At 40.7% G+C, this 23,152-nt stretch overlaps 1 protein-coding gene across 2 annotated transcripts; it reads right to left on the bottom strand.

Annotated features, from left to right (window-relative positions):
- Positions 1 to 11,872: 11,872 nt before the first annotated feature.
- Positions 11,873 to 22,344, bottom strand: pwwp2b (PWWP domain containing 2B). 2 transcript variants are annotated; one of them, XM_084736102.1, is made up of 3 exons: positions 21,610 to 22,344; positions 17,669 to 19,393; positions 11,873 to 13,721 (listed from the first exon to the last, which is right to left on the bottom strand). In XM_084736102.1, the coding sequence occupies exons 1-3, from the start codon at positions 21,747 to 21,749 to the stop codon at positions 13,715 to 13,717; spliced, it is 1,872 nt and encodes a 623-aa protein (XP_084592228.1). In that variant the 5' UTR covers positions 21,750 to 22,344; the 3' UTR covers positions 11,873 to 13,714. The 2 variants fall into 2 exon arrangements, with proteins under 2 accessions (XP_084592228.1, XP_084592229.1); XM_084736103.1 differs by having other exon boundaries at positions 17,665 to 19,393; positions 21,610 to 22,113.
- Between the last annotated feature and the right edge of the window lie 808 nt (positions 22,345 to 23,152).

Genomic DNA, 23,152 nt, shown 5'->3' with positions numbered 1-23,152 from the left:
AAAAAAATGGCAGACCGAGTGACCGCATCTAACTGTTCAGCTCTTTTTTCCCCAGCAGAAAGTATGTGTCTTTTGGAGGAATTCAACAGTTACTCAGACATTTTTAAAGTTTAGTGACGAGTGCAACAATGCAAAAAAAAAAAAAAAAAATCTGATATGGAAAAAAACAGTAAAAAGTGTTGATCCCACCGTTGGGACAAAATATGGTACAAGACCCAAAGAAATCATTGCTCTCTCCAGAACAATGTTGGCAAACCACAAATTATGAGCCATGTTTCCTCTTTTTTGTTGTTGGGTGCTACTGGTCAGTTGGTGGCACTGATTATTTTGGCAACACGGGTCGTAAGCCTGAGTCAGCCTGGTTGTAACGTGTCTAATGTTTTTGGTTTACAGTTAGTTAATCTTTACGTTTGTGAAATGATCTAACTTACAATAGACTGAACTATGAGCAAAATTAAACCTCCTGGCTTCTTTCCTTGTGCTTAAATACAGTATTTGTCCCGGTGAGCAGTAAGTACTTTATCGTTATGCACTAATGAAATACCCTGTAATATGTGGGCTGTAATCTGCAGTGTTACTGTGTCCTCAGTTTAGATATGACTCATCTCATCCCTCATCTTTTTGCACCTTTTCTTGTCTTCTCACATCGGCACCTAACAAAGCAGAAATTATGTAAAGTGGCCTTATAGAAACAAATCACCCACAGACAAACTGACTGAGGCAAATACAATGATTTTACATAACAAAAAGGTTTTAGTGGAAGCGTTAGAAGTCATTTACAACCTTTCTTCTGCTCGTTTCCACTCGAGGTCAAACATCACTCATGCTTGATGCTTGAGCATTTTAACATTTATGTATGTATGATGTAACACATCCAGCACGACCTCTTAAAATCCAAATGAAACAGTATAAAGGTGGTTTGCTCGCTGGGTCTCGGCTAACTTAGCTGTGTGACTAACCAAGCTAACATCCTACTTTACTTACTTAAGTAAAGCTATCAGGATGCTCAGGAAAACATCAGGAAACTTGGTAAATGACTATATTACATGTCGGTCTCGTAGGCTGCGTTAACTGGGAGGCTGCTGATCCTGGTTTTATCGCACGCTAACAGCAGTTAAATCAGCAGAAACTCAAACCGGTGTTGAACAGCTGTAGAACAGCCGATGGAAAACCAGAGAGCGTTTTCTCCATAAAACATGATTCAGTGAGTCATTAAGTTGTGTTTTAGTGCAAGTTTGAATGCTCATAATTAAGGTTGAGGTGGCAAACATCCTGGAAGACACAGTGCTAAAAAAAAAAAAAATGCATCTTAGTCTCGGGTCTTCACCGCTCTGCACTGCTAAAAGTTGAAGATTTATTGACAGGTGGATGTCATGATATTATTGGCTGAAATGTGTCAGTTTGAGCTTGTGTAGGCACACATATTTTGTTTTACAGGAAGAAAAAATTTGCCGTTTTTTCATGATTTTTGTTGGATTTTTGGCGTATATTGCTAAATGGGTTCCCAATATGAGGGTGTGATCTAAAAGGGGCTAAAAAGGTATGTTTCATTTCATCTCGACTTAAACTAATCTACTTTTTCATGCCGCATATCCTTGACAAAATACATAAAACATGCTTGGTACACACAGCTGCCACAAAGGGCTGTGATGCAATCATTAGTCAACCTGGTCTGCATTATCCTGGCATTTTGTCTTTCACACAGACTCTCTTCTTTTCCATGGTGACACTGGCACACTGGTGTTTTAAAGCCCTTGAGGATGTTTCGCCTGGCTGTGGCTGTAGCAGAAAACACCATTACAGTCAGATGACAATGGAGGAGGTGGTAAACAGGAGGTTGAGAAATAGAAGAAAGAGAAGGACAGATGGGAGGACACATATGACTGAGACAAGGCTTTAATTGAGTAAACGATTTGGGAAAACACAATATATCAAAACAATGAGTGTGATTCATACAATTCCACATGTTTAAAACTAACCGTGGGGAAATGCTGAGGAATTGCTCATGATTTCTGCATGTTATGTCGCTGTATGAGAGCCCATCCCCCTTTAGTGCCTGCAGTGCGAGCAGGCAGGCTGGTAAAGTTGGGGGCAGGGCGGCTCTCTTTCTTTCAGTCTCTGGAGCCTGCTGACAGCTGCTCAGGGAGGCCTGGGGCTGCTGATCACTGCTGGGCAGAACCACAGCCACATCCTGGAAGATTCAGCGAAGACCTCATGCATGCTCACGGCCGCGAACATCCTGAAATAAAGACGGCCTTGACAAAGAAGTCCCGATGTTTACTCAATCTGTCCGCTTGTGTTAATATTTGAGGAATCCCTGTGTGGCTGCACGGGCCGGGAGAGAGACATGACTCACACACGGACACCGTTTAACGATTTAAAGTCCATCATAAGTGACGGCCGCTTCCTGTCCAGGCCCAAACTGTGATTACTCAGGTCACATGGTTTGACCCATTGCCTGTCATGTAAATTGTCAAGCTGAACCGCACCCAGATCCTCGACAAAATGTATCTTGTCTTCCTGGAAATGTGTGGGGCAAGTCAGGGAAAGGCTGCATATTTGGCAACCATAAGACAGAAGAAATTGCATAATGTGAATTGTTGTGGAACATCTTAATGCTGTAAGGCCCTTAACACTAGAAGTCCCAGAACTACTAGAACTCTTACTGTTCTGTCAGTTTATTCTGCCTTAAAAATGCTCCCATAGCGTGAATTGATAGCAAAGCCTTTATTTTTGGATTAAAATCAGAGGTAACTGTAGTGTAAGAATATGGGGAGCATGTTGAAATACTCTGTTAACCACTAAGTAGCACATCTTGATAGGTAGCACAAATCATTAGAACACTGTAAGCAATTATTTTGATGTTTTATGTCAATCAAATTTTGGATCAGTTACTCAGAACAAGAAACAATTATATGTATTTGAGCAATTTACATGAAAAGCATTTTGGATGAAAATATGGACACTTTTAGGAAAAGCCAGGTAAACAGCAGGATGCTGTTTCTTAAATCGACAAAGTTATTGTAGACATAAATTTGAAAATGGTCAAAATGACCGTCAGAGACAGTTTAGAGTTAATCAGATTTGTGGAATCACCTTTATGGCAAACAAACACACACAGATTTTTGCAGCAATATTTCTTTTCACCTTCAAGCCATAATATTTAAATAAATTAAAGAAAGTGACCAATAAATAAAGTGTTTATTATCCTTATTACATTATAAAAGCAAAGAAAAAGACTGAGTGGCTCTCTGCCAGTGAATGTAAATGAGAGACTGAGGTAATCAAACCCCAAATGATTAACTTGGATCAATAAAACGACCCAATTCAAAAAGCCTGGCCAGCAAACTTAGGCTGTCAATACAGATGACAGGAGTGAGAAATGACTCTGAGGCATCAAGGACAAAGGAGGACCCACACATGGCTCTGGAGATGCGCCAAGGCCTGTTTTTGAAGCCACCATGCCGTTTGCTTAGCAACTCCGGGGACAGGTGGGACACGTCAAGTAAACACAGACGTGTCAGGCTGGATGGTTTTCATTTTCTTCGTGACTGTAAAGCTTAGGGGAACACATTTTTGTACACAAAGAGGAAAGGTATCTGCGGCGGTAAATAAACCACAGCAGAGTTTTTCTTTATGTCGAATGAGTCCAGTTGAAGATATTAATGTGCAAAATCATTGCGTCTGTAGGTCTTTTACTTTTTGACTTAAATTATAGTGAGTCATAATGGAAAATAAAAATGCTTGGTTGACTTGAGCGCTGAAACTAACAATTATTTTCTTTACTGATAATCTGTCAATCATCTTTTTCAGTCCATTTTGGTCCAAAAAATGCAGAAAAATGTTGCTCACTCTCTCCCAAAGCTCAAAATAATGTCCTCAAATGTCTTGTGATTTGTTCACAAACCAAATATAATCAGTTTGATTTAAATGATCAAAATGCCCAGTTGACTTTAGGATGAATGTGTCCGTTATTTTCTTGATTAACCGATTAATTGTTTGGTCCATAAAATGTCCACAGCCCAATGATATTCAGTTTACTGTCATAGAGAACTAAATATGAAATGTTTCTTTAAAGAAAAAGACTCAAAATGATTCAAAATCAAAATAGCTGTTGATTGCTTTAATACTTGAAACCACGGGGGGAAAGTAGGATTGACTAGTTACTAGTAACACGGTGTACTTAACCTCTGCACTTGGATTCTTCTGTAAACGCAGCCAGTCGAGACAAACGCCTGCAGATGCTGGAGCTCCTGTGTGCAGTGAGTCATGTCTTTTCCCAAGAAAAAGAAATTGTGGTGCCAAAAAAGAAAAAAAACACATAATTTCTTTCAAAACAAAGGTGACAACACAACTAACAGTTTAAAGGGACAGTACACCCCAAAATCAAAAATACCCTGTGGCCTGTAATACTCCCCGTTTATCCATCTAATTCTTGTGGTGTGAGTTGCAGATTTTTGGAGTTGTAAACCATCGAGATGTCTGCCTTCTCTCCAATGTAATTGGACTAAATGACACTCAGCTTGTAGTGCCCAGCATTCAAAACCAGGGTCTCTTTCCAAAAATCATTACGCAGTTACTCAAGATAATCCACAGACCTTGTTGTGAGCAATTTCATGTAGGAACTACCTTCTTCATGAGAGAAGGAAGGTGGTTCTGGTAGATTCTACCACAGAAAGAAAGTACTGACCTTTGGAAACAGACACTGGTTTTGAGTTTTGTTAAAAAGTAGTTTTTGGTGCTTTGAGCAGCACAAGCCTAATGGCATTTAGTCCCGTTGTATTGGAGAGAAGGCAGACATCACTACGGCCTCTCTCATTGAAAATAATCAATAAATGATCTACTAATCGTTGCAGCTCTTGTTGACTTACTAAGTCCAAAGATACATGATAAAAAGTTAAAACTGCTGTCTCATTACTCAGAATTTAGACTAAGTAGGTAGTAAAGTTGTCTTATAATGAGTATTTACTATATTTTTTATGATGACTAACTTTTCCTAACATAAAGAATAAAAATCTTTTCCTGGCAGAACTTGACTTCCATACTTGTCAATATTAAGTTATACAGTAACTTGCTGACCCCTGATTCAACCAGCCTGCGAAACCACACCCTTTTGAGTAAGCCCAAGTTTTAACTAAGTTCCGGAGGACAATTCCTTTAACATCCGCATCATGTTACGCCTAACACAGGACCACCCAGCATGCCTAATCTGGGCTAACAGACACGTCGTCTGAATAATGTCAAGGCAGGTTTGCTTTCTTAGCCTTGGCTCTCGGCGCTGCGCCTGTTCCTGTGAGCATCCCCTCGCATAGAGCTCAGATAGGCCAGGCTTCCTCCAAAGTTAATTACGGCCACAGCTTGCATGGAGGCATATCATTAGCAGTAATTGCACACAGCATCCCACTGCCATGTGCCTCCCTTTTTTTGTCCCAGATTTACGCTGCACTGATCCATGAAGGAGCAGTGCACCCCTCCACATGCCGCGAACGGGAGCGCGGTGGATGGAGGGGAAGGAGTGATGCAACTCCAGGCGAGCATGTGCTCACATCTATCAATCAGATCTAAGTCTGGGACTGGGTTTCAAAGCGGCACATGTGGATGGACGCTGCAGCTCCACGTCAACTCCAGGAAATACAGGGATTACTGAGAGGCACAGCGTGTTTGTTGTGTAAGCATGTCCATGTGTATAGGTGTATGTGTTTTCATGTCAACAGAGGAACAGTTGTTCACTCCTGCTCAGTTGTGGAACTGGTTGGTACACGTTGAACCGTGGACTGTAAATTTTTCAAATCTAAATGCAATTAGCCTGTTTCATCTCTCGAGTCTGTGCAGGCAGATGGCTGAGGCCCACTTTGGAGAGATTTTCTTGTAAAGTAGGCTGCTGCAGTACGCCACCACACTCCACCTGTATGGAGATGAAGCTCTGGGCTTACATAACATCTACTGTTCTTGTATTACAAGAAGGGTACTCTACAGCGGCCCCGACAGCTCCGTGCACTGCGGTTTAAGAAAACACATGCAAAAAGACAAAACTCAAGCAAATAAAGTAAATGTCCTCAACAAAATACCCTGCAAAGAAGTAAAACATGAGCAAACTGTGTAACACATTCAGCGATTTCACTACACATATGCAGCATAACAATATGTGCTTCTAACACAGCAAACACCAAATACAGAAACACACAGAAGCTAACTGCCTGTTAATGTTGGAAAAGGAGCAAACAATTGTGTGATACTGAGTTTATTTAGCCGATGGAGGATTCTGTGTGATCAAAACATTTAAAATAACTCCAGAACATCAAAAGTCAAAATGTACTGAACAAAGATAAATTTCCAAAATTCATATATTCCATATTTGTTGGCGTTTGGCTTTTCAAAACCAACATGTTCACTGCAGTCACAAAAATATTAGCTCTCTCTCGCTCAGCAGCAGTCTAACAACACCATAAATGACATTCATTAAAGAAAGCTGATTTAATTATTCTGCAAATGTTAATTAAACAGATGCAAGAAATAGCCTAACGATAAAACGTTTCAGTGGGGGGAGTAATGTTTTTAGTGATGAGTTTGGTGCGCTCTCATGCTGTTCTGAGCACGTTCTAAATGTCTAGTTGACTAGTCAGATTGTGTGGTTGAAACTTCCAGTTGTATAATTAATCATTTACAAATAATTTCACGACAGGGCTGGGACTGGACTGTTACCAAGCAACGCATTAACACTTTCCTGCACACTAACGTTTGCTTGCTAGCTACCAGCAGAGCTTTCTTTTAGTTGTCCGGATGGATAGAAGACTGTATTCTGGTCTGTCTTCTTAACAGACCATTTAATTTTTGAGACTCATCCTGGTGCAGTCCATCAAACGGGCCGAGACTACTGAAAGCAACCAAACTAACCACAAGATTTTTTGTACTTTATGAGTTCATTAAGTCCATTATAAAGTGTGTGACTGCACGTCCTGCAGTAATAAACCCAGTAATAAGCAATTAGTAATAAGTAATAAGCCAGTAATAAGCTCTATTTGCATGTGTTTTCTTTAGCTGCAGTGCACCGAACTCTCAGGGTCAGATCATGAATTGGATAAAGTGTTTATATGTATGCGCATTCATGAAATACTACTGAACTAAAAAAGGAATCTTATCTCAGAATCACAGATAATATGGGAATATGCACACCAAAATGCCCGTTGTGAATAAACTGGAGCAGACATTTTCCCGTTCAAAGCCAAGGGATCCACAGTGGAAGGCGATGTTGGCTGGACTTCAATAAAAACTGCCCCCAGCATGACAAATCTCTCCACAGTGGTCACTGCTCTCCTGCCTGCAGGTCTCCCAGCAAACACAGTTTCTTTGTTTCAGGCATCTTGTGCATATGTGCATGTGTTTATTTGTCTCCACAGCTAGGTTCAGAAAATGCGGCGTGCCTGCCTGCATTCCTCCCCCCTCCAGGCTCACCTGCACAGTGTGGCGGATCGACACTAAGCAACAGCCACTGAGCCAAACACAGCCTCAGATGGCGAGGACTTGCCTGCGGGAAGAGCAGACTTAACACAAACTAGAAAAACCAACACAGTTGCTAGAGCTGTAATAAACACAGAGGCAGAACCAGATGGGTTTATCTAAACTGTAAATCAGGGTTCTACAGTATGTCTTCTGGGCTCACACACTGACCTTTAATATGTGAATACCAGACAATCAGCTCTGAGCTTCTTTCACAGACAGTGTTTCATATGATAATCTAGATGTTCCCTAAAGCCACAGACAAGTTGGGACTCAGCGGGATCACAGTAACACACTTGTTTGAAGCCCTCCATTTCCTTCATGCAGCAAAGTGCAGAAATGAGCGGATTCTAATCAATTTTTGTAAAACAATGGAAGCTTTTGACATGCAGGAAGCAACACAGATCAGCAGCGCAACGAACCAAGCGACCAATGTTTATTCAGGGAAAATTAACCACCATGCTCTTTTACAACAATGCCCTGAGTTCACAGTCATACAAACTATGAGGATATAAACAATAAAAACCCTTCTAACTGTGGCAGCAGACCCACAATGAACTGTGATCCTTTGAGGGTCAACCCGAATAGTGGGAAGAACTCACTGCAGGATTCAATCCTCTGCAGATATACAGTATAATGATCATTTTGTGAGTTCAGTTTTTCAAAGCAAGCTGTATTGAAATGTTGTTTCCTATCATTATTATATTATCATATTCATAATTGTATTTAGTACAACTTCACTGATCTAATCTTAGTATTCTGAGCTGGTTCTCTAACTGTTCTTCAATAATTTACCCCCTTTGAAACCCTCTGAAAGTTCCCCCTGACCAGTGCAAAACATTTTTGGTTGAAAAAAAATACAACTTGATCAATATTTGTTGTTATCTGCAGCAAGCCATCCCGTTCTCATGCCCGATTAATCACATACCGATAATCTGTCACACTAAAAAGAAGGTAAATCTCTGTATATAAAAATAAAACTTGACATGATTACCAGACATGCCTCATGCCTCAACTGTCTAAAAATCGAACATCAAAAATCAAAGCAAAATTTGGACTGGAAGTAGATTAATGCCAAGCAACACGAACATTTTCCTGCACACTAACATTTGCTTGGAAGATACTTTGTGTAGGCTGACATGTAACAGCAACAGAGCGCTCCTTTAACTGTCAGGATGGATCCATAAAACAGACTGAATGTTGATATATCTTTGAGACATGGACCAAACAACTGGACCAAGACTGCTTGAAAAGGTCGGCTCTCGGTCTAGACCCTGGTGAAAGCAAATGTACAGACCACTGTATTTTAAGATAGCAGCAGACTTCAGTATGATTTCAAAAACTAAACTACCGATAAATTCATCTGCTGGTTGTAAAATCTGTTCAGAGAGCATTTACATTATTGATCTGTATAAGCCCTGTATTTTATTTATGCAACTCATTTCATAACAATGGTAACCCATATGCACAGAAGCGTGGGTATTTTCCCTGATTAACAGAAAAAAGCTGTTAAAACTGCTGCGCTTGTATCCTTCTCTGTGTACTTTGTCAGATTAAAGTGCGTGACAGCAATCCACAGTAATACGCCCTGAATAATGTACAAGACATGTCCTGTCTCCTCCTTGTCTCTATAGTCCCTGTTAGTCAGTGCAGGCTAATGGTTATTAGAACAGTATAAAGCGGAGTGATAAATAAGTTAAAGTCCCAGTGATGCTGCAGTCTTTATCAGCACTCATGGAATGTCTCGTCCAATCAAATCACTTGGTCAGAAGTAACTGTGGTATAAAATAACCTCAAGAAGTTGCTGATTGGTTGATTTTGTTACCTTTGCACAGAGTCAGACTAGCTGTTTCCTCTTTTTTCCAGTCATTAAGCTGAGCTAGCTCGTCTCCTGGCCGTAGTGTTATACTTAGTTCAGACGTTACAGTGATATTGATCTTCTTATTGTACTCTATAAAATGTCAAATTATTCCTTTAACTTAATAAAGCCAGATAGAATGTGTTTTCTGACCTTTCCCTTCAGATGTAAAAATGCACGTCTGCTCAGAAAAAAGGCCAACTGCCCCATTGGACTGCTTCAGTGGTGAAATGCTGCAGCAGAAAGCTCGATGTGCTGCTGTTACTGAACTCTGAACATCAGTAGCTGTGGTGCTGCTCTATTTCAAGAGTATCTGTTTAATACCACACACCCTTTTAGGTCTGTCCCTGTTGAATCAGTCAATTTGCTTTGGGGCAGCTTTGCTCCAAAGGGAAACACAGCGGAGAGTTATGAAGTGAGAGCAGGCGGTGGGGGAGGGGAGATCTACAGCTGAGCCTCTATAGTAAAATGATCTGATCAGGAGATAGCCACAGGGTCACCTCACCCTGACCGGCCTATCCAATGAGCCGCACACACTTGTTATGCAACAGACATAGTTAACCACTCCTATTTATGACACGGAGGCTACAAATCAACACGCATGACATTACCACAGCTGAGGGGGAGCCTGGAAAATTTGTGAGGAAGGTAGAGGGCAAAACAGAAGGAGAGCTATGACTGAATACTATCTTTCATTACACTTCAGCTGTGACTAACGATTATTTTCATTACCCATTAACGTGTCGATTTTCTCGATTAATCAATTAGCTTTTTGGTCCTTAAAATGTAAGAAAATGGCGTAAATTGTTGATCACTGTCCAAGGTGACGTCCTCAAATGTCTCGTTTTGTCCATATTCAGCCTTCTGTCATAGAGGAGTAAAGAAAACAGAAAATATTCACATTTTAGAAGCTGAAATCTTAAAAAAAAATGACTCAAAACAATAATTTGATTATCAAAATTGTTGACAATTAATTTAATAGCTAACAGCTAATAAATTAATCGACTAATTGTTGCAGCTTTACATTAGACCCCCACCCTGGTAAATGCTCATTTCTTTAAAACTCTACACTAACAGTTTGCAGGGTTTCATCTGAATAGCCTCAGTGACATTGCTATGACATCATCAAGGTTATTGTTTTTTTCTCATTCTGCAAATCTGCCACTAGTCACATTTTACAGCTGATTTAACAGACTGAATGGTACTTCTCATGGTGGGTAAAAGGGGAATTTTGCCCATTTGACACCTGAAGATTCATGCGTAACATTGATGAAATGCCCCTTTCATAAGAGTCTTAATATCACAGGCTATTCTTCTCCTCTTCAGCAGTTCAATCATTAAAGGAATAGTATCTGTAACAGTATCCTCTCATCTGTAGAGATATTATTGATTTTTTTTCTTCAAAAATTAAAATATCTCAAAAGAGATAAATTGGTCTATTCATAACAACAGAAAAAATAATTTAATTTACACAACACTGATAAAAAGGAAACCCATGAATCCTCATGCAATCATGAGAGCTACCCTAATAAATAACTGAGCAGCACCTATCCACAACAGCAAACTAGTTGGGTTTGTATTATTGAAACTTAATACGTGGCTTCATTAAATACTCGATTCTGATTCGTAGCAGGTCTGTTATTTCTGTATAACAAACTTGCTCTGGGTGCTTCTGATCAGACTCTGTGGGAGCAACAAACTCATTTTTAAATTAATATTTTGCGCCAAATTGATTTTTTTCAGCAAGTACCAGTGTAAAAACTGATGATTATAATGATTATTTTTAATAGTCAATTATTTTCCAACTGATAGTTGTCTAAAAAATGTCAGGAAATGGCGAAAAATGTTGATCAATGTTTCCCAAAGCCCAGGACGACATCCTCAAATGTCTTGTTTTGCCCACAACCAAAAGATAATCAGTTAAGATAGTCACAGTAAGAGAAGAAGATACTCATATTTGTAGAGCAAAAATAACTTTCTTAAATAACTCAAACTGATTAGTTGATGATCAAAATAGTTGGCAATTAATTTAATAATCAGTTAATTGTTGCAGCTCTGTACATTATTCTTTACACTTAGCTGTATTATTATCCCAAGTTTACAGACACTTGTGAGCCACAACAGATAGTTTTGTAACTTAATTACCAAGAGACTCTCAGATACCCTCCACCTCAGAAACCACAAGAGAAAGTGCAGAGGGTGAGGCTAACGCAGCTAACAGCCCTGCCACAACTGTTGCTGACTTAGCAGCTACAAGTAACAGCAAAAAAGAAAAGACCAGAAATTATTCAAAGTAATACATGTAGTATGGGGTCCTGCTCTGTCTCTCTATCAGATAAAGAGTCCGTGGCCTGAAAAAAATTCATGACTCCTGATCTAGATGATTAAACAGCACTACATGTCAGAGGAAAAATGTTTTTTTTGATAAACAAAAAAAAAAAAAAAAAAAAAAAAGCATGAGCTGCCACATCTCTTCTGATTGTTCATGAGAAAGTGATCCATCCACAACAGCACAGGTATTGCTTTATATTTTATTTTATGTACAGTACATGTAAAAAAGAAAACAAAAAAGTAGCCAATAACATTGACCAACGTGCGCAACAGTAGATAGCCATGTTGCTCATACACAGGAAAATCCTGACGACCGTTTCCCCTCTCAGGCATACATACATTTAGACTCTCCCACTCCTCGTTGTGCAAGGCTGCGTGGAAACTAGCCGGACTTGACAGCAAACAGTCAAACCGCAGATTATCAAAATGGGAGGAGTGCATTACCTGCTCTCCTAATAAACACACTCCTCTCACTGACAATCACTGAGCTAGTTCTCAGCCTCGAGCTGAACAAAGTGTTCCCAGAGAGGCAGAAAGGAGACAGGCTGGTTGGCTGAGCGTGACTGTGTGCAATCTTCGGTAAGTTTTTTTAATACAGACCGGCCTGTGCTTGACAGCCGTGGTCTCTTGCCTTCACTGCCCCCCCACTCCCTCCCCCGATTCCAACAGTGCCGCTTTCAACACAAAGGTCACTAAAGGTCAGCGTTGCAGTCTGCTTTCGCCGGATGACTCAATAACTGCAGGCTCCGACTAGTAGCGAGCTTTTCTTCAGCACACTCAGCAGTTGAATTCACAGTATTCTTACAGCATGTTGTTACATTTTTTTTCTCCCAAAGTCACTCATAAAGCTTTAACTGATAATGCATAGGGGGCTTGGACACATTTGTTCACCCATGTTTCTCCAGTGGAAATGTTTAACGTGGATTTTTGTAGTGTGTGTGGCAAATAAGCTGAGAGAGAAACAAGTCAAATGCGAGAATACAGTGTACACAACCATCCGTGTCTGGTGTCCCCAAAGTCGTACAATAAAATAAAATAAAAAAAGATTTTTTTTTTTGTGTGTGTGTGTGTATCTCCAAGGCCATGGATAGTCAACCACAAAGACTTCTGAACTCCCCTGCTGCCTATCAGGGCTGTATCTCGCAATAGTGTTTCAGACAGTGAGCTTACAGCAGGCCACCAAGGTACAGATAAAGTGCTTTTTTTTCTTAAATGTGACGCTTTAAATAATGAAAGTGATGTAAAAATGGATCTCAGGACAAAAAAAAAGAGTTGGAGGGGGAAGTTTGGTGACGTGACACTCCTAAAAGTTAAAAATGAAATGGAAGAGAGACACAACATGATTCTGGAGAGGAATAGAGTTCAGTATAAATACATCCACAAATCCAACTAATGTCGCAGAAGGCTACGAGGATGGAACACTGATCGCTAGAAGAGCTGGAACAGTCACTACTGTCTCTGGATGGAGCCGTTCACATTTTTAGAAGTAAGAGGATTCAGGGTAAGACTTTTTCAAACCGTGGTCAAACGTCTCGTATCCAAAGGCGGTGGGGTTTTATTCCTTTGAAGATGCCACCGGATTCCTCTGGCCGGACGAGCTGGACCTCGCAGCGAACGCATCAGCGGCGAAGACCGTGATAATGACAGCAGCAGACTGGGAGTTTTGCGAGACTGTAGTAGAAGGGTGGATCATAATAAACCATTAAAGATAATAAATACATTTGGGTCCTTGTAGTGTCGTTATTCGGCTCTATTGAAATATGATTAAATCTAGAAAATAAAAAAAAAGGAGGAATAGTTCAGTTCATAGCAGACCATGAGATGCCTGGCCTTTTTTTTGCTCCCTTATCCAGTCTCAACAACACTCCACCTTGACGGCCATTTTTTTCAACCAGCCTTGTGAAAAAAAAAAAAGAAAAAAAAAAAAAAACGGCATATAAATAGTAGCCGTGGCAACCTCACGTACTCCCTCCTGGGTCTTGATGACAGAGTCTGAGAATTCAGAAAAACCAGTCCTCTAGTCAGTCCTCAGCCTCTGCACAAGAGAAAAAGAAGAAAAGAGCACAAAGTAAAGACAATGAGCAAACAAGGCAGGTCATATATCCTGTGTAGGGAATTTCTAACTGGGTGCACAAGCCTCAGCACTTGGAGAGATGTGGTTCTCAACATGACATGTTATTCATCTAAGGATTATGGAGCACTGTGATGTGAACGTCAGCTTCTTTCCATCCTGCTGAAACCTCTATGTAGCTGACAGAGCAAGAAAAAAACGCTTCCTTCATGAGCTCTGGAAAAAGTACCAAATATAGGCTCGTCTTCACTCCTTACTGTGTATATTCTCAACTACAAGCAACCTCTTCTTGGCTACTGAGTCCATAACTGTGTCAACAGAGGGCTTGGGAGCTGCTTGTCTGTCTCTCATATCACTCAAGAGACAATATTTAACCTCTGAGTGTGTGTTGAGGACCTGCTGCTTGGCTACACAGCGAGAATGCATCAGGAAACCAGGGGAAACAAGCTTGGCATAACCGCAGCACGACAGTGTGCTTTTAAGACAAAGCAGAAAACCTATTTTTATTCACTAGTGTGGACTAATACCTTTGCTTTTATTGTGCTAAAGCAGTAATTCTATTTGCTGGGACTCACTCCCTTAAATTAGCCGTTTTAACAAGCCGTTCCTGTTGACAGTCAGCAGTACAGCCTGTGCCCGCATTAAAGCTGGTATTAATGTTTGTTTTGCTGCTTTGAACACAGCAACTCCTTCATGACATAAACGTAGCTGGAGACCCCAGGCTGGCATGGCAGAACTATTTGTAAGTGTTTGTGTAATAGGCCGGTTGGTGCAGATTCTTTTTCCACTCGGCTTCCCCTAAAATTTAACATTAATATCACCAAATTAGATATTTTAATCATCTGATGTGGGGCTGGGCAACATGATCTGAACATACTTCACAATTAAAAGCCACATTTACTCAGTAAAAATAATCACACATCTACAAATGTGTGCAAGATCTTCCGCCACATCTAATTAATTCCATATACTGAGAAAAATATGGCTATGGCTATGAATTTTTGCAGCTACCAAAGAGGGTAACATTTTAAATAGATCTGCATAACAGTTTTATGGTGTCTAATTTAATCTGCAGGATATTTTAGGACAGACCTATTCAACTAGCGGCCTGCAGTCCAGATATGGCTTTTTTTTTTATAAAAATTCTTTTCACTGTCTGTTCACAAGAGGCTGCCTGCGATATTTACTGAGTACTTAGTGTAGTCTGGATACTGTTATACTGTTTTTGCCTTTAACAAATATGGATGTGGGCTGCTATAAGCATCTTATGTCTGCTTGGAAGTGTTAGTGAGGATATTATAAACGGGCCTACTTACTGTCAGTCTGATGGTCAGAAAAACACTTCATGTCTCCTTAGTTTTTGAGATGCATCTTTTTGAATCAAGCTCAGTAACTATAAGTTTTCTACTGATTATTAAAGAAAGGGAATACACGTGTTTATTCCAGCAATATATGTAGATATCTGTTCACATTATACAGTAAAAGTTATTTGTAGCCATTAATTGACAAAGTGTTCTATGTGCCCCAGAAACCCGAGTGATTTTCCTTTTTGGCCCACTTGCTATTGCAGATGAATAACCCCGTTTCAGGGCACAAAATGTCATTAGCAATCGGGGCTCTCGAATGTAGGCATTTTGAGCAAGTGTAATTCTGACTTCTGATGTCTGAGTTTGTAAAATACAAATAAACTAAACTCAGATGTTTCAAATTTTCTCAGTTTACTCTTTATTATTTGCAAAAAGTAACCATGTACAAAACATGACAAACACCACCGGCAGCAGGTCAAATCAGCTGATGCTACTTAATGTTTTATTTCATGAGTGCCTTCATAAAAGGTCAAAACTAAACTAGTCTCTTGCCTGGTTAATGTGCTTTCAGCAAGCTGGTGTCAGTGCTCGGCCAAACATCATTTGTGAGGGAAGAAACTCTGTAGTTCTGTTCTAAAAACACTGATATATCTTCTCCCATAAAACTATCAGTCATCACTTTCATGAGTCAGAATTTCACAGTGGAACTTTAACTCACATCATATTAATAATTTAATCTCATCTGCTTTACAGTTTTGAACCAGTAGCTTCATATTTGGGTCAAGTAGCTCATGAAAAATTAGGAAGCTGAAGCTCTTTTTTTTTTTTTCAGCAGCTTATTTTGGCATGAATTCAGTTCTACTGTACTTTCAGGTTGTAGCTGCAGATTGTGATCATCAGTTAGAGAGAGATTTCAACCAAATCTCTTGAGTTTTGAGACTAGGGACGGGCATGCTGGAATTTTTTCACACCAATATAGAAACTAATACTGATTATCAATACCAGTACTTACTGGTACTCTTATTGCTAATACTTGCCATAAATTGGCGTAAAAACTAAAGGCATGACATGAAATGATTCAATAGCTGTTTTACTGTTACCTTTTTACAGAAGTAACAAGTTACATTGTTTCCTGAGTTCCTGCATTTAGCTGCATTTTAATTAAATTTAGTAAAGTGAGCCAACACTTTTGACCATTTCAGCCTATGAGCTGTTTATGTAACATCACATAAATACTGATCGAAGGAACCTTTTTTCGAGGAGCTTATCAATGTTTTGGTACCGACTTCTCATTAACCAATACCAGTTTGAAACTGGTTCTCAATACACGTCTCTATTTGAGACTCAAATTTGAACACTAAACTTAAAAAACTTCAATAAGGGACTCTTTTCAAATCACAATCTCAGCTGGAGTAGGAGTAAAAACACTTAGCATCCCTCTTTAAACTGCAATGTTCCTTATTAGGTTCTAAGTAGATCCTATGATTCATAAGTCTACAGGAATATTTAGAGTTTGCTGATGCATCTTAAACATACTGTGTTTTATGATAAATTATATTAATGTAATTTCTTTAAAAACAAAACTGTGCTCTTTTTTCAACTTAAAACTAAATCAATGTCCCTTAAAATAAAATTAAGTTCAGTGTAGTTTCCTGCAAATGCCTGTGTAAAAAAACACTCTTCGTATTATAGGATGTTTGTCTTTCAGCTGATATGACAAATTGCCAGTGCTTCCTTTATTAGCTTAGTATATATCATTTAGTTTTGTTTTGCACTGTATCCTGTTTACTGTAGCCAAAGTTTGCTCAAACCACCAACATGACATCTACTTTCTGACCAGCTCTTAGATACACGCACTGGAGCCCTGTTGCAATTTCTCCTATCTTTTGAGTACTTTTCTTAGTTAGCCTGGAAACTCTTAGGTAATAATGATATTACATAAAAGTACTGGTTAAACTTCCTCTGTCTGAATGAACCCATGCAAAGGACACAAGTGCCAGTAAACAGACAGTGATTGGTTGCTCATACACAAAGTAATATTAATGGGGTTTGGTGTTGTACTTTCAGGTAGCAAAGTGGTTTGCTAAAGCCTGTGAGAAAGAGTCAATTAAGTGAACACCCCGACAAAACATAAATTAGGTAGGTGAGAGATTAATAATGTTGGTTTTGGTGAGATGTGATATTATCAGCTCGATATTGGCCTATATCACTATATTATTATCTGTGCTGATATGAAAACTTTCTTGTAAAAGAACATAATGCAGGTTGGTTTTATAAGCAGCATCTTATATATATTTGACCCTTTTTCATTATTCTGTTTACTGTTTAGGTGCACTGATGTCAATTTGGACAAAAGTTTAAAGTTTACTGAGACACTAAAATCTCCTGTCTCCTTTACATATTTGTGTCAAGAGGGATCAATGCGAAAAATGTGTGTGTGTATATGCTCTTATATATTGTATATTATATTTTGTATAACAAATATCTTTTTTTAAAAATCCCTTATATCAGAATCAGCAGCAACCCCAGAAATCCAGTATTGGTTGGCCCTAGCTTTGGTAAATACACCCACATGTAGCATCTACCTGTTGTGAACTAACCTACGTGTCGCAGTGGGAAAGCAGCGATGTAATCTCTGGGCCCATGTGGCCGACGGCCTTGGCTGCCTCCAGGATGGCTCTCCGGTACATCCCTTTCTTCTTGCGGTTGAAGCGGGACCTGAAGAACTCTCTGAAGGGTGACAGTTTGGCAACAGAAAGCTGGGAGGTGGTGGGTGAACCAAACCACGCCACCTTTGCCTGGGGCCACTGGGCCTCGCAACTGGTGGTCTCCTGTTTGCGGGTGCCACTGATGCTGAGGACGCGTGCTGGCCACCAGGGGAAGCCATGAATCTTCCCCCAAACAATGTCACCCACTGCCACGGCATGGCCCTCTTCTGTTACACACTTTGTCATGCTGCGGGTGTGAAGCCGCACCGTAAGCGGCGGCACTGTCTTGCAGTCTTCCCGTGAGGGTACAGATGATGAGGTTACGGACAGGTCTTCACCTGGGGCCAGATCGCACAGCTCTGGTGAGGTGCCATCAGAGCTGAAGGACTTGGATTCATCTAAACTATCACTGCTGCAGACTGACAGGCTAGAAGAATCCGCTTTACGCTTACGGAAATTGATGAGAAGGGTGAGGTCGCCGTGGCCACGCTCCGCCTCCTCTCCTGAACTCCCTGACCACAACTCCAGAGAGTTTTTGCCTTCCCCGGAGTCTTCAGAGTGGGGGAGGCAGGGACCGGGAGCCCTGGGGCTCCGTCTTTTGGTGCCTCCTACAAGTTCTGCCTCATACTCAACCACACTCTCCTCACCCTCCCTTGGAGGGGGTTTCAAGCGGATCTTTGGAGAAGGCAAGTCCTGACCCACGGTTGTATAAGGCCTGGTTAGTTTGAGTTTGGGAATGGACACAGTGAGGCCAGACCTCGTGGCATCTAGAATGTGCCGTTGCTCCTTGGTGGGATCAGAAGGCATCTTGCCATTTTCTCCCACACCGTTCTGCGCCAGCTGTTTGGGGCAGAACGGCTTGACTGAACCGTGGACTCTGGAGGGGATTTTCATGACCTCCCCCTTGCCCTGTGGAGTGCTGTAGGAGATCTTTATGACGGGACTGTGGGGGATAACGTCACCTCCGGGGTACTTCTCCCCTTCAGCTTCCCCACGTTTGTCCTTCCTGAGGCGTTTGCTGTCAAGGCTGGTGCCATTTTCACGTCTCTTAGTGTCCTTGGTTGCAACAACATCCTCTTTTCTTGACAGCTTAGAGGGAGTATCCTTGTCATCGCCATCATCATCACTATGTAGTGCATTCTCTTTCCTAGAAGTCTTAGTGTTACTCATTCCATCTTTGCTGTCCTCATCACTATTCAGTGTGTTCTTGCACTTTTCACATAGTACCTGCCTTGGCCGCAGACGGATAGTACTCATAGTCATGCGGCCAGGCTCTCGCGTTCGCCTCTTCTTTCTCTTGATTGGTCGCGGTGGGGGTTGAGGTACCCATTGGCTGTAGCTGTGGCGCACCCATAAGGGCTGCGGGAAGGGGGCTCCTTCAAAATAAGGAGGGTAAGGAGTCTGTCCAGCTGGCACTGGTGTGGGTACGGGACAGGGAAGAGGTGCAGTAGGTATGCTGCTTTCAGGGAGAGTGTTTTCATCCTTTGGTCTGTGTGAAGCCTGGCTGGGAGATTTGGAAACCGGTTCCTCACTCAGAACCTCTGGGATTTCACAAGCTGGTTTAGGTATTGGGCAGTCCCCTGGTTTTGCAGTGAAATCTGGTAGACAAAACAGCCCAGTCCTGAGATGAACGAGAGAAAGAAAGCAACAACAAATTAATAACTGCGTGTCTCACTGAGCTTCATTTGAGTCTAGTACATGCAAGCCAAACCAAACATTCTCGTTACACATGACAAGCATTTCTTGAATTTTTTAGTTAAGCAATTTCCTTCACAAGATCGATACTGTAATGCTATGTTTGTATTTCACCATGACAGATAACAGTACAAATAAAATACCTTGCAGCTTCAATTTGGAAAACAGAAAAAGAGCTCCCAAAGCTGTCCAAAACCTTTCCTATAAACAGCCTATCATAGGCTTTAATGAGAAAAAACTATTTTACCACTTTGTTTAACTTTGACTGGAACCAGTGACATGTCCCTCTGTCACCTGTATGCTGAAAATTCTTTACGTGTGGGGGTTGGGGCCTGCAAACACCCAGGCAGTTATCTCTTCTGTTGCCTTAGGCCACAAAGCTGGAGCAATAGTATCAATGACTCTCTGTGAGTAATTTTATGTCTTCTTTTTCATACTCTGGGACCAGAAAACATGTCCAAAGAAGGCCCAACTGCCAAGGAGTCTTTGAGAGGTGGCTGGCAGGCAACAGTAACATGGCTGTGTTGCTTTAGTCAGGAGACAGCAGACAAAGAGACTACAGGATGCCCAGGAACCCCCCCTCCCCAACATCTGACTGAACAAAAACAATCCCATGAATCACTCGGGATTCAGAGATGTGGGGAAGGAGCCAGGAGATTTCAGTTTGTTTTTACATCCGTGTCTACTCAGGGCTTATGTGTGGTGAGATTATTAATTAGTGCACATTTGGGGAGCCCATTTTCCTACCCAGGAGAGGTAACTGGCAGGCACCTCCGAATAATAGTCTCTTGGTGCAGCTTGTTCCTCTCACCTTTATATTTGTGCCCCTACAGCAGCCGAATATTAGCCTTCATAATGATTGACACGGTACAAACAGGTCTGCCTGTGACAGGGAACAGGCAGTGCTAGTTAAGCACAGCACAAGGACACAGCATATGACCAGCTACGAGTCCCTGCACTGTTGCCAATTCGCGTTGTGTACAGTGTAACTAAATGCGGAGATCTGCCTGAATGATAGGCCTAGACGATGACATTAAAAAAAAAAACCTGTGGGAGACAATGACAGGAAACGTACTTCCATGAGCTGAAAAGGAAGAAGAAGTCAAATTTTGTCAGTGACAAGGCCTGAAATATAGGCCTATTTTAAGTTATTCCAAGGCCTGCCTTTTCCCATTTGGGTGGGTTATTTTCAGGACAGCTTGAGCTCTCACATGAAAAACTATCTAAGCATACTAAGGGGCAAAGCTGGTCAGATTCTGATTCTGGTAGTCTATAAATAGTCTAAAGCCAGTGGCTTTTAAGGTGCACAGCACTGAAGAGCAACACAAGGCTTATACATGTGACACACACAGCAAGAAGGGCAGATAAGTCATGACACTGATGTGTGTCAAATTATACACATCCAGTTTTTTCTCATTTGAGCAGGATTGTGTTTTCTACTTCACTGGCAAGAGAGGGCCTTTTCTTGTCAAACACAGACCTAAAATGGTCACTGTGTCTTATCAGAGGCAGGTTTAAAGCAAAAGCATTACAGTTGTGATTCATCAAATCCCATATGTATATGTCTCCTTTTTGCCATTTTTCCATTGTGTCTACAGATCAAAGTAACTGGTGGAGAACTATCTCTGAAAACAGCAACTGTATATCATATTATTTGGATTCAAACATCACTCCAGAAACTAGTACACAATGCAATACTATTTGTACGTGTAAATACATCCAAACATATGTGATATACAGAATACTATTCAGACAAGGCCTACCCTTTTACTCAGCTGCTCTGTATTTGATTAGGCTAACAATAAGCTATAGATGAACCCATTGACATTAGTTATTGTTAAAGACAAGTCATCAAAAATCTCTGTGGACAGCGTTATTATCTTGACATGCAGTATTATAACATCATAAAATAACGTATTAAACCATGTCATTGTGGGCTAAATTAAACTGAGTTTTCCATTAGCCGAGCAGCTAGCAGATAGCTACCCTGTCAGCTACAATAACCTGGGAGTCTTTTGTATGGAGGCCCTGTTAGCTAACAGCTAGCTTTGACTCGTTAGCATCAAAGGCAGATTAGCCGTTAGCCGAGTTTAGCAAATTAATAGATAAATATATAAAGAGAACAAACAAAATAGCACTCACTTTTTGTTGCAATCAAGTAATATCCCCGTGTAGTTCCTTTCTCGATAGGTCAGCGTCACCACCAGTGTATCGTTAACTATTTGATCGATAGTGACAGGTACCCGAGAGCCGGCCCGCAGCTCCTCGGCCACAGCCTCCATGTTTCCCGGCGTCAAGTGTCCGGCTCGGCGGTGCTCGATCCCGGCCAAGGGAGCCACGGTCGCGTCGGACAAAGATCCGTCTCCCCTTCGCTATTGGAGCAGGAGGCTACACCAGGGCATAAAATGACGCCATCACCCCCACCAAGTCAATTACAACAGTACTGCCACCGCTGACATCACGCTCTGTGTGCTGGAGGAGCAGAAATCTCCCAAGACAAGGCCTACCCTTTCTCTGTCTCACTTTGACTTGTTTGATGCGATTCATTACATTAGAGCGGACTTCTACCTCGGGAATGCCTCTGTTTTTTCACAGCGAGAGGCTATTTTTGTTCTGCTTTAAACTTATGCTGCCATTGCTCTGCATAAAATATGGATGCATTTTCTGATATGTTGTAAGCGATACGGTCGTAAAATTTGACAAATGTGAGATGAATATGACCCGTGCACAAAATATTAATCATAAGATATTCAGCCACCAATTTCAACTAAATTTAGCCATACATCCACAGGAAATCATAAATGTTGTGTTTGCTAAAAATGCCCCTAAAATCCATAAATGTGGCACTTATACCCTTGCTGTAAACCTAACAAGCTCATCTCAAAATGATGGGAACTCAGGTTTACTTAGGGACTTAAGTTTTTATGATTGATGCAGGGAATTTGGTGCTTAGATTAAAAAAAAAAAAAAAAAAGCACCATTTCACACAGTAATGTTGTCCTTCAGGCAAGGAAGGAAAAATGAGACAGAAGTACCAATGCAAATGCTTCCTAGATGCAAATCTAATCTGAAAATAAATCATACAATTTAATTCATTTTAAAATGTTTTTTATATTTTAACCCTCTGAGGAACATATCATGATGCCTGTTTGCAATATATATATATTTTTAGGGTACACTAAGGTGCATCACTTTAAAGCAAAAGAGTACCATATTGATAAGGAATGAAAGACAATTATTTGAATTTTCATAAAACCTTCCCTAATTAGAATTTGATTTGAGGGCTCCCCAATACATCAGTGCTGCCAATAGTATTGACAGTGATTAATGCTCAATAGTTTGCACCCCTACTGTAAATCTAACACACTCATTATCAATTTTATCAGTTGTAGTTTTGTTGTGTACATCACACTAGTATCAACCTAGCACATTTTCACCCTTCAATGGCTTTTAATCTTAAAAACATATCAAACTCGCAAGACCGGTCTGATGTTAATTTGCATTTTAACATTCAAAGTAAAAGAGCTGCACTGTGTGCATGAATGTGACACCAGAGGCAGCTGTAATATTGTTTGTAAAACCAGCAGTATTAGATAACCAGTGTGTTAACATAGTATGTCGTCTTTTGTGGTTAACAGAAAAAAAAAACATGCACAACTCTGCAGATTTTTGTTCAGGACCAGCG

Source organism: Lutjanus erythropterus, chromosome 14 (genome assembly GCF_056507025.1).
Source record: "Lutjanus erythropterus isolate fLutEry1 chromosome 14, fLutEry1.hap2, whole genome shotgun sequence".
Lineage (NCBI taxonomy): Eukaryota > Metazoa > Chordata > Actinopteri > Lutjaniformes > Lutjanidae > Lutjanus > Lutjanus erythropterus.
The sequence above is the reverse complement of the archived record's forward strand: the minus strand, read 5'-3'. Positions and strand labels throughout refer to the sequence as shown.